Source organism: Ambystoma mexicanum, chromosome 5q (assembly GCF_040938575.1).
Source record: "Ambystoma mexicanum isolate Mex_15411 chromosome 5q, UKY_AmexF1_1, whole genome shotgun sequence".
Lineage (NCBI taxonomy): Eukaryota > Metazoa > Chordata > Amphibia > Caudata > Ambystomatidae > Ambystoma > Ambystoma mexicanum.
Genome location: NC_090933.1, coordinates 920,645,561 through 920,662,675, shown reverse-complemented (window position 1 = coordinate 920,662,675; position 17,115 = coordinate 920,645,561). Strand labels below are relative to the sequence as shown.

General features: G+C 44.5%; 1 protein-coding gene across 1 annotated transcript in view; it reads left to right on the top strand.

Annotated features, from left to right (window-relative positions):
* Positions 1-17,115, top strand: part of RGS22 (regulator of G protein signaling 22) — a 1,706,064-nt gene that overhangs the window by 733,675 nt on the left and 955,274 nt on the right. Inside the window, exons 14-15 of the mRNA XM_069621432.1 lie at positions 3,447-3,612; positions 4,856-4,981. Coding sequence (XP_069477533.1) covers positions 3,447-3,612; positions 4,856-4,981 — 292 coding nt within the window. The remainder of the gene's footprint in view (positions 1-3,446; positions 3,613-4,855; positions 4,982-17,115) is intronic.

The following is a 17,115-nucleotide window of genomic DNA, read 5'->3' as shown; positions in this document are numbered from 1 at the left end:
TTAGTTGTGGGCAATGAACATGTACATGCAGGCCCTTGTACAGCTGGGCCCTTCTACTTTTCCTTCTAGTTTGAGGCCGGCATAGTATGCACCTGCCGCCAATTCAGTAATTCTTAAACACACTGGCTCATGAAAGCTATTGATGCTGCGTAGGTGTCTGCGTCATTAATAGAGCACTGGGGCAGTCAGGACAAGTTAACAACCATTTGCAGCAGCAGTGGGAAAGGCCAGTGAAAGAACCGCAAGGAGGTTTGCCTGCGTTGAGTGCTGACCTATATATCAGTTATTGCTGAGGTGTTTAACAGGCAAGTTGATCAGTTTAGTATTGATGTTGTCTGCATTTGTCTATCACTTCATTATATGAAGAAAGTTCTTATCCTCTGTTTTCTGTGGCTAAATGGTTAAAAATGCTCCACTTGCCACCAATAAAATCAGAAGAATTTGATAAATGAGGACAATGTGTTTAAAAAAAGCAGTTAAACATGTGGTGTCTCATTTCGAGACACATCTACTACCTTATGTTATTTTGATAATTGTAAATCACATATCACATCCAACATGGGTGATGCACAGATCACCCCAAAGAGCAGGTAAGAGTTGCAGCCTCAACCCCAAATGTGTTGACACTGTGGGAAGCAGTAATATGCGTGGCGGCAGCTGTGGCCAGTAAGCTGCCACCACGGGTGGCGCAGTCATGCTTGAAAATATCTGGGCCCTGGCACTTATTTATATACAAATTAAGCAAGAATCTTAATGAGAACTCGTTGGAATTCTGAATATACATTTCTATTCTAGGAAATTCTTCACCAATCACCCTCTACCACCATCACCTGCATTAAGCTACAGTCTTGTTCACGAACACCTTCCGCTGTACAAACACCCTCCCGCCCCAACTCGCTCCCTACCATTTGCAGCCTATTTAGCTAGAATTAGCTGGCACAGCCCCACCGGTACAACATCGAAAGATCATTGCTCCGCTCCCCTCATATAACCAACAACCTTTTACCTAACCTTTTACCCTACGAATTATGTAACATCCAGAGCCGCTGCTTGTTTTTACATCAGAAAGAAGGCGGGATTTGTCAAAGCATGTGCACTGCCACAGTATTGTAAATCCTTGAGTTTTTAACACATAATGGGCCTCATTCTAAGCTTGCCGGTATGCTGGTGGTAGAGCCGCCAGGATACCGGCAAATGTAGTTACCGTTTCCGGCACCCTGTCCGGTGGCATTGCCATAGGACTCCATATCGAGATTTGCCGTCAATACCGGTGCTGGTAATGAGGCTATTTTGCCGATAGTGCACCTGGTTTATCTCCAGCTTTTAGCTGGAGAGAACCCAGGTGCCCCACCGGTAAACCCGTGGTCGGCCGGTCTGGTAAAGTGCCGGTGTCCTTGTATACCAGCACTTTTTTACCAGACCGGCCGGCTCAGAATGAGACCCTCCCTATATGTGGTGTTTGTGTGATCTTCCCTCCTTTAGGTGACTCCATGCAATGTTCCACATGCAGGCTCGGACTGGCCTAAAGGACAAAGCCTGAACCCAAAACACAAAATTCTAGTGTGGGCCAGTTTTTTGGGTCAAAGTGGGCCACTTTTTTGGGCATTGTAGGCAGTTTGATGAGTTACTTCACCATGTGGATAGTAGTTTTGACCATTGTTACTGAATACATTTTTATCAAAAAACTCTCCCTTGGGTACTACTCAAACAGTCTGTCACAAATGGAATGAATTGCCATTTGCAACTGTAGGACACTTTTAATTGGTGCCCAAGACAATTTTATGCCCCAGTCCGACACTGTCCGCACTATACCCCAAAGCTTTTCTAGGGAAACCACTTTGCAGTCATAGTTGCTCAAGCACTTCTGTGTTATTCAATATATTGTGTTTGTGCCATTTTGGTTTCCCTCACTGCTAGACAGTGAGACCACAGCAAATATTTTAGTGTGAATATTGTGTTGCTGTTGTCCTTTTTCTCGTGGCGCCACGGTTGACTATCCAGCATACTTTTATTGTAGTATTGGCCCTGACAATTCTATGTTCGACAAAAAAAGGTTGCTCTGCGATTATCTCTTGAAGAGACCTGCAGTTTTTACATGTGTTTCCACCACTGCTTGTTATTTCAAATGGAACCCGTTATGTGGTTTTCTCATAAAGGGATAACTTGATGTCACATGGTATGCGTCTTTGATTGTACACAGGTCCTTCTTGTCTATACCTATTTAGTTATTTATTTAATGGAAATTAAAGGGAAAAGGATGCATTTTTGGCACAGAAGATGCGCACAAAACTTTTTAACATTGATTTACAGAGCAGAGGACCACATCTATAACAATGGGCGAGTGGATGTGGATATAAGACTAGATAATCCAGGGGAGGTAGAAACATGAACCAGGGACAAGGAGAGTAGAGCATGATCTACGAGCGGGAAAGCGAAGGAAGGGCTACATTTTAGGATGAAAGTGTGAGGGATAAGTGTATTGGGGTTGTCATAGAGAGGTAGGGGAAGAGGAGAACAGGGAGGTGTGGTGGCATAGAATGCTATGCAAAGGTTCTTCGGAAAGGAGGAGAGCTAAGAAGTTGGATTTACATAGAGATAGAGTGGGAGTAAAGCAGAGCCTGAAGCAAATTCTCATGCAGTGCAATACAAACCCCAACAAATAGATAAATACAATAAAGATTAGATTTAAATTGTAGCACCATGCAGATTGTCAACAATTTCACAATACTGTTCCACATATTCAGAATTTGGCACCTGGCCCAATGTGATCAGGATCACTTGTATCCGGCTCTGGCGTGTTAGCAAATACATGATGCATGCTAACGTGTCAATTGGTTGCTTTTTTATTTCAAGTGTGGGTCTGCAAGTGCCAGCATGCAAAAAGCGATTGTGGATAAAAGCCAGGAACAGAAAAAGATTTATCATATCTACATGATGTTGAGCTGTCAGCTGTGATAAGTGTAAGAGAGACATGCTGCACTACATATATGGCCAGACTGACAGCACTATCACTCTGCAAAAAGAAATCTGTAGCATTATTATTATTATTATTATTATAATTATTATTGTTATTATTATTAGGACATTTTTTTAGAGCGCAACACGCCCTGAGGCCTCTGTGCAAACAAGGATGCAGCGAAAAAAGCAGGGATGGATACAATGTACAGCACTTTTTCTCAGCCTTTCTCTCAGAAAGGCTCATACTGTTTTACAACTATACCTTTATGGTCAAAGTCCCTTGGTTCATTGCATATAGTAACAAATATCTGGAAATAGTACCAAATATCTGGAAATAGTACCGAATAGCTGGAAAATTGTAACTTTTATGTGTATGTTCAGAAAGTTCAATCTAGAGATAGCATAGCATATAATGGGGAGTGAGTTAAAGTTCGACAGGGGAGCACAATGTGGATGACAACTTTCTGAAATAATGTATTTTACTGTAGGACCAGGAACTCATCAACCAGCAGCTGCACGTCACAGAGTACGGATTTCTCTAACCGATCGCCAAGTCCGGATCTAAGACCGGAGAGACCAGAGATAGCAGAGCTAATAACAGAGAAACTTGAGCAAAGGCTGGAGAAACCAGACAGCCGAGAAGATCTGCTCTTGGTGAGTAGGGCTTCAAACAGCATCCTTGGATAGGATACAAGTTTCTCGTAAACATGGGCAGGGCTGGCTGGTTATTCACAGTAGAGCACTGGGGGATGTCTAGCCCAAAAAATAAATACATCTGCGTGAAAGCACTTTTATAATGGAGCTTTGGTTTGAATCCAGATGGTTTAAAGTTTAGACTGTTTGAATAAACTACATCTACTATGAGCCAGAAGTATACACTCAGATTATGGAAACAGTGCAGGGCTTGGTGTCCTTGCCTGTGCCTGCATGAAGACGAGTCATGAGGGCACTAGGTATGATGGCATCCAACAATTGCTGTCAAGACATGGGAACATGGTTCATGCCAGTGGGATGATCTAGTGGTGGTTATAGAAGAGGCAGTAAGTGCTCTGCAGTGGTGGACAAAAGAAACCCTCTTAAAAGGCAGGCTCTTCAAGCTTCCGACAGTGTAAGCGACAATCACAACAGATGCCTCAATGCTGGATTAGGGGGCCCATTGTCAATTGCTCACTGCAGAGGACACATGGATTGTAGAAGAAAACACCAGCAATGATTATTAGGTGGCGCTGTAGCATGCGTAACTTGTCTGAAATGGATTAACATATATTTCCATCAAACGCACTTCATGAAAATCATTCAGTACATCACATGCCAGTTTTGCATCTAATAGTCTTTCACAACTCTTGCACTGTAAGATAAATGTTAACAGGGTTTCGGTGCCACCCAAGTGATAGTGCAAGAGACCTGAAGACACTTATATTCATGGAACATATGTCGGTATGCATGAGATTTATTGAAAGATTTGCACGAAATAAATTGGATTGCTTTATCTACAAATTGGTTCTCTAGGGAACATACTCTGAATAAAGTCTCAATTATAGATTTTTCCAATGAGAATCATTTGGAGAGATACCATGAAAGTCCTTAGTCACCCATTCTAAAGTGACTTCATAACTCTGAGCCAATTTGAGTATTGTGGGTCCAAGTGTTTCTAAATTGCTATCAATGTCATGGATTGAAATTAATGTCAGTGAGTTGTTTGCCCGTTTAAGCTGCAGCAGTGGGGAAATATTTTTTAACTTGCAGCCATTGCTGTTTCCTTGTTCAGCCGATGAGTATATCGTAGATTCTGCTCTTGTGCCGTCTACGATCAATGTATCTCAGATACCTACTGTTAAGTGCTGTCCTTTGTCGTCTTTTGCACTATGTGATGAAGTTGTCTTGCTGTTTGATCTAGTGCAAGTGTACATTGGAAAGTGCTGTTCCTGGGGGATCACAGCTGGAAAACATGCTTCAAGCACTCCACCTGGACAGTCGTACAGGATACTACTTTACACAGTTCTGTGAGCAGTCTGGGAATGAGGTATGGTTATTATGAATAAATGTACTATATGCAGATAATTTGTTGTTGGGTAGTCCCAACATGAAGCACTGTTGACCCTTTATGCTTCGTCTTGCAAATATATTTTTATTGACTTCAGGTGTGAAAACTAGTTACAATTGTGACCAAATTCATGAATGAATTTTGTGTATGTATAGCACTTATTGTTCTGTAAAACAGTATTATTAATTAGAACACTGGAATATCGACACACCTTTGAAGGCACTGAAGCTGCAAAGGGTTAGGAATAGCCCTCCAAACATTGCAATATTTTCCATCTTTCTTTGCCATGTTTATATTACAGAAGTCTGCCCTGAATAATGGGTTTAATGTTATGCTAGAATGTGTGATCAAGCTGATGGAGTCATCACTTATTTGCCAGCCGAGACGGCAGCCGCTACCTGATTCTGGCCCTGGGGCGGCTATATGAGGCAGGATGACATGGGGGTGGACAGCTTCCGGGGAGATGTCATGGCTTCATCGGGTGAGACATGATATTCCTCATTTTCTCTTGAAAATAACCCTCCCATATCTAATACTCTTGTGGCCTATTGTTATACATCCACTCTTTCTCCCATGAAGAATAGGGAAATAACCCTCTCCAGTTCCACCTATCAATCATCCAGGACTCATCCACCATTTAAGAGCACTGGAAATGTTTATTCAGATTTTCGGAATTCTCAAAACTGGACTTCCTTTCCCAGAATGACAAAAATACTGGGACGAGGAAGAGAAACCATGCCAGATCAATCATGGAGATTCTGCATGGACTTCAGAAAGGTGAACATGGTATCCCAATTCCATAGTTACCCTACGGATAAACGATCTGATTCATTGATTGGGAGCTGCCGTTTTCCTCTCCACAATTGATCTGACAAAGATATTCTAGTAAGGCCCTGTTAATCCAGAGGACAAGGAGAATACAGCAGTTTCCACCCCCATTGGACTCAGATTAAGGTGTTATCTTTTGGACTACACAGGGCCCCTGCCGTCTTTCAAAGGTTAATGGGCCAAGTCCTCTCACCGTACACATCTTTCTGTCGAGCATACATCGATGATATCAACATCCACAGTAGCATGTGGAAAGAACATTTACACCACCTATACTTAGTTAGGAGGGCATTGAGAAAAGCCAGGCTCACAGCAAATCCAAATAAGTGTCACTTGGCACAATCAGCAGTTAAGCATCTGGGATTTTATGTTGACAATGGACTAGTTCAACCCCAGACTTAGAAAGTAAAAGCAGTCAAGGACACCTCAGTACCACAAAAAAATAAATATCTAGGGGCCTTTTTGGATTTAGTGGGGTATTATAGGTGATTCATCCCGAGTTATTTATCCATCATGTCTTGCCTCACTGATAAACTTAAATATTTAGAGCCCCAAAAGGTAAAGTGGAAAGAGGAAGACCAACTGTGTTTTGATAAACTCAAGTACATTCTGTGTAGTGTACCTGTGTTGAAGGTAGCAGATTTCAATAGGGAATTTATTTTCCAGACAGATGCTTCATACGTTGGGTTAGGGGCAGTTCTTTCACATGACCTATTGTTATACATCCACTCCTTCTTACATGAAGAATAGGGAAATCACCCTCTCCAGTTCCACCTATCAATCATCCAGGTCTCATCCACCATTTAAGACTACTGGAAATGTTTATTCAAGTTTTCCGAATCAATTCTCAAAACTGGACTTCCTTCTCCGGCATGGGGTCTGGCATGGATTCACATGCTCATGAATAATCCCAGTCGTCAGGCTGGGAATCCTCGATAAAAGAAAAAAACAGTTTCACTTTCACTTTAAAACTGTATTTCTTTTCTAAACCAATCACTGTCCTCTGGGTCAACCAATGACAGTCCTCTCCCTAAGCTCCACCCCTGGTGGCTAACCTCAGATTGTTACCGCACGCTTCAGTGTTGGGAGTCCTCTTAGTGCTCTATGAGCTTTTTTCCTGATATTTAGAATTTTTGGATACAAATTGAGAGTTTTTGGCCGATTTTTGAATTCATCGTTTGACCGGAGGTCGACTACCAGCAGCAGGGACCCATTGTCGATGAAGATCAAGCTTCATCGAGGATCTTCATTGGAAGGCCCAGGCTTGTGCCTACTTCACACCTTTTTTTCACCATGACCAAGGAGAAGTGATGCCTCTTCAAACTCTGTGTGAAATGTGAACTAAGAAATGTTTTCATAGAGGATCGACACCACAACTGTCTTGACTACCTGCATCCGGACCATGATGTGGGGGGATGCGAGGTCTGCTGTGGGTTTTCAAAGAAAACCAAGAAGGACTGCTCCATGGTTAATGTCGGATAAGGCCTCTGACTCGGCTCCTGGGCATGATCAGATTTTTTCCAGAGCCGGCCGGCTCCACGATCAAACTCCCTCGGATAAGAGGTTGAGGTCCTTTGAGGATGCCCCCCCCTGCGGGGGTCCAAAAGAAGGCAAGGCCACAGACCACGCCTCCCACTGGGTTCACCGTTGTTGCAGGACCCGGCTCGGGAAGGGCAACATCGCCATTACCTACCGCATCCACGGTGAGCCTGCCAGCAAGAGTCACACACTCGAAGAGGGAATCCTTGACCTTTCAAAACTACGCATTTCGTTGACAGAGAAGGTGATGAGGGAAAAGTCCAAGGTGGGCCCTTCTCTACCTCTACTGGCACCTCAACCAGCCAAGAGAACGTCTTCATGAAATGCGTCATCAATGGCCACCTCGATGTTGACTTCTGTTGCTAAGTTGACGACCCTGTCAACAACCTTGTCGACTACTACTTGGTTGAAAGGAGCGCGAAGACGGTGCCCACAGTCACAGCAGCGGCTGCTCCGTGGGTGTAATTGCCGGCACAGCAGAAGGTTGCGGCTACGGTGAAGCTACCCGGAAATGGGACAGAAGCCTATCCCCGCCGGAAGACTCAGGAAAGGGAAAGGAGTTGAACCCCAATGACCCCTAAGAGGGGTAGGCAAAGGGGAGCTGAGCCAAGTGTGCCGGGGCACATTTATACCAGCTCAGATGAGGGTGACGACCTGCCTGAGGGCTACTATTCAGACCATGAAGGGGGTCAGCGAGGTGGTTCACCTCAGCGTGAACCCTGTCGGCTACTGGTTCAGAAGAGGCATACCAACCAACTCCCATTACTGCAAAACCTCAACCCAGAGACGTTTTGTTGGACATTCTAACAGAAATTCAGAAGAGGCTTCCTCCCACACTGGGCCCTATTCCGTCTGCAAGTCCTGCAAGACCACGCAAACGCAAGTCAAAGGAACCTGCTGGCCCAGGGCGCCAGCCAATGCTAACGCCAACACTGCCTCCTCCTCAGGATGTGACCCCAAAGGGGGATCCTGCCATGCACACAGGCATAGATACAGTGGCTACAGAGAGTGACGAGTCTGACGATTTTGTTCCAGTGGATGGGGAACCAGCAGGCATTGATGACTCGCACAGGCCTCTCCTCCGGATGAGGTTGGCTCCTTCCATTCAATGATGTCTAGGGCTTCTGAGCTCTTTCAGCTAGTGCCTGAGGAGATGATAAAGGATTTTTTCCTTTATCAAAGGCGTAAGTCCAGGAGGAGTTCCTTTGCTGGACAATATCTGGGAGGAGGGCCTAGCAGTCTTGAATAACCCAAGCACCGTCCCTCCCAAGTGGGACAGGCTCAAGAAAAAGTATAAAGTCTGGACTCGGCCCCAAGTGCCCAAGGTGCCAGCCTTCACCAGACTATGTGGTCTCAGCCGCGGCCAGGAAACGCTCTGCAAATTCATCATCCTCGTCTGCGGTACCCGCAGCCCAGGAGAGAAAGAAACTGGGCGCTATGGGGAAGAGAATTATATATACGGCTGACTGCACCATTAAAGCTGCAAATGCGCTGGCCATTTTGTCACGCTACGACCAGGAGCTTTGGTACAAGCTGGGCCCAATTCTTGACTTCCTACCTGACGACAAGAAGGCGGAAGATCTTGAGCTGTTCCAGAAGCGGGAGGTGACACCGGATTCCGTCAGACGGGAATCAGAGTGGCTTTTGGGCGGCAGGGATGGCTGAAAGCCACCAACTTCAGGCCAGACGGTCAGTCGAAGGTGTTGTAAGAACAGCAGGTGTCCACAACCTTGTGGAACACTCCCGTCCCCTGCACTCCCTAATGTTCTAAAAAACAACCAAAATCTTATGTACTCTTTAAAGTAAAATTTTAAAGATAAGAAGATGAACTTTTCTTCAGTAAATACTCTATCAAAATAAAGGGTTGTTTTTAATAAAAAAAGAACATTTAGATAAATTCATAAAAAATCATTCAACAAAAATGTGTCATTGGTGATAAACAATTCAGAAAATGGCTATTAATTCATAGTTTAAATAATCCAATTCATATGCAACAATTCATATATGAAAAGTAGACAGTTAGCACTTTGTATCAACTCATAGTCCAACTATCACCGTGGAATGTGATGTTTTGAGTATTATTAAGATGTCAAATCCTTTAAAGTGCAACAGTCTTTACGCGTTTCAGGGAAAATCAGTCCCCTTCTTCAGAAGATGTCTACCTGACTTTTTCTTTTTCAATGTATCTATATGAAACAATAAATAAATAGAGAATATTTTGTTATTAATAATCTTAATATAAATTAGTCACTATCTGTCACGACTGGATAATTCCTTATATATAATCACCTGCTTATGCCTTGGTCTGTTCTCAATTTCAAATTCAATTGCCATCTTGGTTTACATGTTCATGTCAATCCTAAAAAAAGGGGAATAAAACTGACTATAAATCCCAATTCTAATGGGGAGTGTTTAACTTGAAGCAGACATACAACTCTATGGTTTTCATAATTCAAATAGAAAATAGGTGCCTATTTTTAACTGATTTGTAAGTCAATCATGACCAGAAACGAAATTTGGGGTCTGACCAATTGTGCATATTTTGTCATCCTGTATATAGCTGTTTCAGCTCCTTTGGAAAGGGTATGCGTTTCTGTGGATGAAAAGAAAAATCCTCCAAGGATATCCTTATGTAATATGGTGGCCATCTAATAGACCCAATGTATGTTCAATTTTAGTAGCTGCTGGCTTACCTGTATTTTCTACTTTCGTTCTTCTATATGTAATAATGTAGATAAATACGTGATTTCGAGAGACTGTTTCCTTAAGTACACTACGGCATGCGGTGTCAGTAACCCTTTGGAAGCGTGCCTGCAATAATATTAAAGAATAATATCACTCGATCTGAAGGATCAACCTGTCTTGCTATTGCTATTCTCTACAATAAAAGTACTCGAGTATATTTTATCTAGGGGCATCTATATCTTACCTGAAAGGAAATTCACTGGATCAGACTCCGTGCAGTGATGTTTGTAAAAACCGGCATAGCCAAAATGGCTGCCGTTATATTCGCGTGACGTAATGACGTTGTGATGTCATCGCATGCACGCGCGGTGATGTCACTGTGTTTATTTTTCAACATGACGTTACCTTATTTAGTTTATTCGAACATATACATTGCTTATTAAAGCATTAGTACAATACTTGATTTATACATTTAGAATATCCACATTTGTCAACCCTTACTTTGAGCTCATTGATAATATTCATGGTCGAACGCCCCAATGTTCTTCATTTGGTAACTATACTTGTTAGTTATCAATCTTATAGGAAAGTACCCAAATTATACTCTTCGTTCATTCCATTGGGGGAGAGACTGTTCAATTTTTCAATCCAGTATAGTTCTCTCTGACTCATATGTCTAACATGATCCCCACCTCTTGGTGATTTTTTTACCTCTTCGAGAATGATTACTTTGAGTTGGGCTATGGTATGTTTATTTTGGGCAAAATGCCTAGCAACTGGGGATTTTACACTGTTGGTGCGAATATTGCTCTTGTGTTCATTCCACCTTTCTTTGGCTTTTCTGATGGTTTGCCCTACGTAAAAAATGCTGCAGGGGCAGCTTAGGCCATAAATGACTGATTTCGTATCACATGTAGTGTAATGATTCAGACGGATTTTAAGTCCACTGTTTGGATGTCTCACATGACTCCCTTTCATCACGTTGTTGCAATTTCAACAATTTAAGCATGGGAATGTGCCTGTCTTCCTCTTCTGTAAAGTCTGTTGTTTATCTTGCTTAATTTTTTCTGCTTTCACTAATTGATCTCTAAAATTCCTGCCCCTCTTGTATGCAATAAGGGGTGGTTTTGGGAACAATCTATCCAGTTGTGGATCCATTTTAAGGATGTTCCAATTTTTCTTGATGATCCTAGTAATATGATGACTTTGAGCAGAATATCTCAATGTGTGGAGGAACGGAATATCCTTACATTTGTTCTTATTCACAAGAAGATCCTTTCTTTCAAGTACATCAACTTTGTTTTTAGCCTTTTCAATAATGTCACTAGGATAACCTCTTTTCTTATATTTCTTTGTTAGGAGTTGGTTCTCTGATTATAGTGTTATATTTTCTGACGTTATCCTTTTGAGCCATAAAAATTGGCTATAGAGTAAATTGTTCTTTAGATGATTGGGGTGGTGACTGAAGTAATGTAGTGAATTTTTCACATCTGTGGGTTTATGATAGATTCTGATTCAATCCATAGTTCAACATCTAAGAAGTGTAATTTAGGGTTTCCCACTTCCATTGTAAATTTGATATGATTGTGTAGGTGATTAATGTAATCAAGAAAGGCTCCAAGATCTTCTTTTGATCCTCTCCAGATGACAAAAACGTCATCTATGTACCTCTTCCATTGTTAGGGAGAATTCTCTGTTAAGGCTAATTTCCCAAGCCTAGTGAGTCCCCCAGCAGCTTTGCTGGATTTTTGGGGTTTATTATTTTCTCCTGCTAAGAGTGAGACTCTTTTTCTCCCACTCTTAGACATGTTTTGAGATATCCTTTGACTTTGGAATGTGTTTTATGGGCTATGGGGTCTTTTACTCCATAGGGCTTCATGTGTTTTTGGTATGTGTGTTACACAGCACCCTCTGTGCCGTAACACTGGGGTGTCATAGTGACCCCCAAACATAGACTCCATACCCTGGGACTGACTACTGTCTCCCAGGGCATGTAAAGTCACCATTGGCTTTACTAGTCCTAAATTGTGAACAGAACCAGTACAAACCATCATATTGTGGGCGTACTGGTAAGGGCAATTCGATTGCCCCTGGGTTTGTTGTTCGAGAGGGCACTGTCCAGTCCCCCCTGAGCGAGTTTTGGCTGGTGGCAGTGGATACTACTTTTTATATTCAACCGCAAATATATTCGAGGCTAATACTTTTTAACATAGCCTCAAACATACCACCGGTTTATTTATTTAATATTAATTCACCGGTTGGTATTTTTTGCCAGAACTCGGTTCCAAAATGGCGTTTGTGTTCGCTTCTGTGACTCCAACCGAAGTCGAGCCCTTTGTTCCACTTTTTGGCGGGCTTCTTCACAGAAGCCTCCAAAAGTGGTGCCACTCTGTCTGGGTACCACAGGGGGTGTGGGAGGGGGTTTAGGCACCCTGGACTGAGTTGCCTCAGCAACTCAAGTCACACTCTTGTGTGATTGGCCCAGTGATGAGCCGCCCGGCTCACCAATTAGCATGTTTGAGTGACAGCTAGGACTGATGAATGGGGGTTTTCTGCATAAAAGCAGGGCTTTGGGGACTGGGACTTCAGACGTCGCCACAGGACCAAAGAATCCGAAGAGGGAGAAGCTGAGCCAACCTGCAACGACGACACCACCGGTGGAGCCCTGCTGAACCGACTCACCACTTCTTCCAACGACAGAGGAGATCTTCATCCCGAAGAGTCTTCTTCCTTTTGACTGGTGGGGATAACCAGTTTGCCCGCCTTTTCGCCTTCCCGGATCATCTGGTGGCCGCCTTGGCTGTGCCAAGCACCCCGGCAACCGGGATACCACGTTTTTCCACTACCGCGAATAAAAGGGTAGTACCTTTTACCGGAGAACTCTGCGGCTGTTTTCTTCCCTGGCAGTGCAACGACCTTCAGCTTTCCTCCACGTCGAGATCATCTCTTCCTCTGGACGACGCCCCGACTTGCATCTACTGCCAGGAACAACTGCTCCCGCTGGAGGATTCTCTCCACTTTCAAGGCACTGTGTCCGCCTGGCCTCCCTCGCAACAGTCTGTGTGGGGTGTCTCGTAAATCCTCAATTTACCACTTGGATTGGCCCTAGGCTGGCTAACTGAACTTTTCTGAGCTGAACTGATTCCTTTTTAAACTCTCTGCAAGACTTTCCAAGCCTTTTAAACTGTGTGATCTTGGGCACATTGGTGTTCTACTCTCTCCAAGAGGGAGCCTGGCCTCTGAACTTTTTGCTCACAAGTAGACTTTGACTTTCCTGCCTTGCTGAGGGCTTCTAAAGTATTGTGTTGTGTGCTGTTCCTAATTTCTGCCTTTTCCCTCCCTTTTTCTTAAACTTATTGGAGTGCCATCTTTAGTTAAGCACTCACCTCTGTCTGGAAATAAGTGGTGTTAACTAAGACTTGTCTAATAAGAAATAAGGGATGTATATATATTAATTATGACTGTGTTTTTGAACTTGCTTATATTAATAGTGCTATACTGTTTCTAAGTGTGTCTTTAAATAAATAATTATATACTAGATACCAAAGATCTGGTCTGTGTTTGCTTGTGCTACTGTATTGTGGCACCTATCTTGTATACTCTATATACTGTCTAACTTTTCTTGAGAGAAGTCTGGCTGCTCAGCCACAGCTACCAGGCAAATCTGGGTGTTACAGACTGATACCAATTGGGTTTACTGCCAACACCTGTAGTCGTAAGCCTTTTGCAGTGGTCCCTAAGGGAACTGCACAGGTTTCTGCCTAACATCCATGTTTTCAAATTGTGTTTCCATTTTTGTTCATGAAGTATATGTTTACTCTCTAAGTAAAACATAAACAAATTAGCATAGGCTGGGGCCATCGATGAGCCCATCGATGTTCCTGATGCTTATAGATAGAATTGTTATTTGTTCCTGAAGTAATTGTTAACCAATATGATCTTACTCAATTCTAAAATGAAGGTCTTATTGGCCTCACAATTGTTGTTCAATAATGTCCACTCTAAGGCCTCTAATCCATCCTGATGTGGTATTGATGTATATACACTTTGTACGTCGAAGGAGACAAGAATGTCATTCTGCTTGATGGTTGTTAGTGTGATCAGTTGGTTAAGAAAGTCCGTAGTATCCTTCAAGTAGGTGCTGGTACTCTGGACTATTGGTTTCAAGGCTTTATCCACATAAATTGCAAGGGGATTAAAGATGCTATCGGTGCCCGCTACAATGGGTCTCATGGGTGGAGTTTGTAATACTTTATTAATTTTTGGAAGACCATAAAAGACTGGAGTGATGGGATGTTCATTGGTGAGAAATGTTCTTGTTTTCTCGGAGATCCATTCATTTTCTAATGCTCAGTCAAGTACACTTTTTAACATTTCTGAAATCTCTTTAATGGGATCTTGATCAATCTTAATATATGTGTCCTCATCTTCCAGCAGTTCATTGATTTTAGTATCATAGTAAGTTGTATCCATTAGGACGAAGGTGTTGGACATGCCATTCGACGGGGAGTACCTGTTCAGCAAGGCGGTCGACGAGTCTTGTCAACTCATCAAAGCGGAGATAGCACAACGTCGGCCTTCGTTCTTTCGTTCCTCAGGGGGAAAACCTGGCAGGTCCTTCAAAGTCTACACTGCCCCTTAACGGCAGTCATCCCATTCCACAACACAGGAGGCGCATAGAGGCTGCTCGCAGGCATACAGCAGCAGAGGTTAGTGCTGGTGCCGCCTGCAGCGCAGGACCCTGGTGCCTAAGAAGGCCTGAACCCGCCGTGGACTCAGGGGGGTCCCCCACTCATGGACCCCAGTGGGAGGCCGGCTGACAGGATTTCGTCACTGCAGGGAAGGCCATCACCACCAACAGATGGGTGCAGGACACTCTTGGATAGGGGCACACCTTAGAGTTCCAGCGCAGGTGTCCCTGTGTTCCCCCGATAGCGTGTCAAGAACAACACGTGGCACAGCTTCTGCAGGAGGTCTAAGCCATGTTAAAAAAGGGGGAGATAGAACCTGTCCCCCAGAACCTCCGGGGCTCCAGGGTTTACTCCAGATACTTTCTGGTTCGAAAGAAGGCAGGAGGGTGTAGGCCGATCCTGGTCCTGCTGCGCCTCAACAAGTACCTGAAGGCCCAGAAGTTCAGGATGGTTATGTTGCAGCACATGCTTGGCCAACTGGAGGCAGGTGACTTCCTGGTGTCTCTGGTCTTGCAGGACGCATACTTTCACATCGCCATCCTTCGGAAACACTGCAATTTCCTGCGGTTCATGGTGCAGGGATGGCACTATCAGTTCAAGGTGCTTCCCTTAGGCCTGAAATCATCCCAAGGGTCTTCACAAATGAGCCTTGCTCTGGTGGTGGCACATCTTTGTCTCGATGGCATCCACGTTTACCGTTACCTGGACGATTGGCAGATCCGCTCCTGCTCCCATGCTCTGGCAAGCCAGCACACGGCAATGAACATCCATCTGCTGACAGATCTTGGATTCTCCATAAATGATCCAAAGTCCTGCTTGGAACCATTACAGAATGCTCTGTTTCTGGGGGCACAGCTCAACACAGTTGCTTCTTTAGCGACCTACTCAGAAGAGAAGGTGGTAGCCATCCTGGGGAAGGTGCAAAGCCTGTTGTCAGTGCAGTCGGCAACTGTGCTCGCTGTCAAGTCGCTTCTGGGCATGTCTCCCTGCATCAACCTTGTCCTCCTTTACAGACTACGGATGAGGCCTCTCCAGGTGTTTCTGGATGCAAGATGGCTGCAAGTTTCAGGAGCCTGGACAGACAAAGTCCCTCTCAAAGAAGAGTTCCGATGAGCGTTACAGTGGCGGGGCGTACATGCTCATTTCACACAAGGGGGCCCCCTTCTAAGTCCCTCCTTATCAGGAGACGTCACCACGGATGCTTCCCTGGAAGGTTGGGGAGCTCATACTGGAAGGTTGCATGCCAGAGATCTCTGGCTGCCAGAAGAAAAGACCCTTCACATCAATGCCCTGGAGCTTTGGACCATCTTCTGGGTCCAAGTGTTTTATGCCATCGATGAGGGGAAAGGTAGTGAGGAGCTTCACAAACAGCACCACCACCATGTTCTACATCCGGAAGCAGGACGAGACGCGTTCCATGGCCCTCTCCAGAGAGGCCCAGAATCTGTGGCATTGGGCAATTCGTCAGGACATGTTTCTCATCCCCCTTCACCCAGCGGATATCGGGAACATCATTGCAGACTCACTCCGCAAGGCATTACGTTCTTGCCACGAGCGAGAGCTTTGCCAGGACCATGTGGATCTGCTATTCCAGGAGTGGGGTCAACCCCAGCTCAATCTCTTTGCGTTGACAGCGGCAAATGCCAAGTGTCAAAGGTTCCCCAGCAGGTTCCCCCAGCAGAAGAGCATTAGGGATTTGTTCTCGTTCCCTTGGGAGGGACTGTTCCTATACCCTTTTCCTCCGTTCCCACTTCTGCTATGAGTGATCAGCACACTCAGACATTGTCACTGCAAGATGATATTCGTCGCTCCGGCGTAGCCGCGAGAAATCTGGTACCAAGACCAGCTAGGTCTGTCAGCAGCTTGGTCCATCAAGATTCCACGACTGCCAGACCTTCTGTCCAGAGTTGGAAGAGAGATTCCACACCACAACCCAGCAGCGCTGAACTTCAGGGCTTGGCACCTGCAGCCCTAGAGTTTGGACATTATGCTTTACCTGCAGAGTGTAAGGACATCCTGGCCAACGCCAGGGCCTCTTAAACGCTGACTTGCTATGGCCATAAGTGGAAGCGTTTCTCTGTGTGGTGTTGGACTCAGAAGATCACCTCTCTGCGTGTCACAGCCCTGCAGCTCCTACCATACCTGCCTTCCTTGGCCAAGGCTGCACTGGCTCATGCCTCTATCAAGGTGCACCTGGCAGCCATATCCAACTACACCAGGGTGCTGGGTAAATCTTCTCTGTTGTCTCACAGACTCGTCATGGAGTTCCTCGAAGGGCTCTTCAGGACTTTTCAGCCGGTGAATGTGGTTTTGACTAAACTTATGGGGGCGCCCTTTGAGCCGATGCATCAGGCCCCGCTCAAGTTCCTT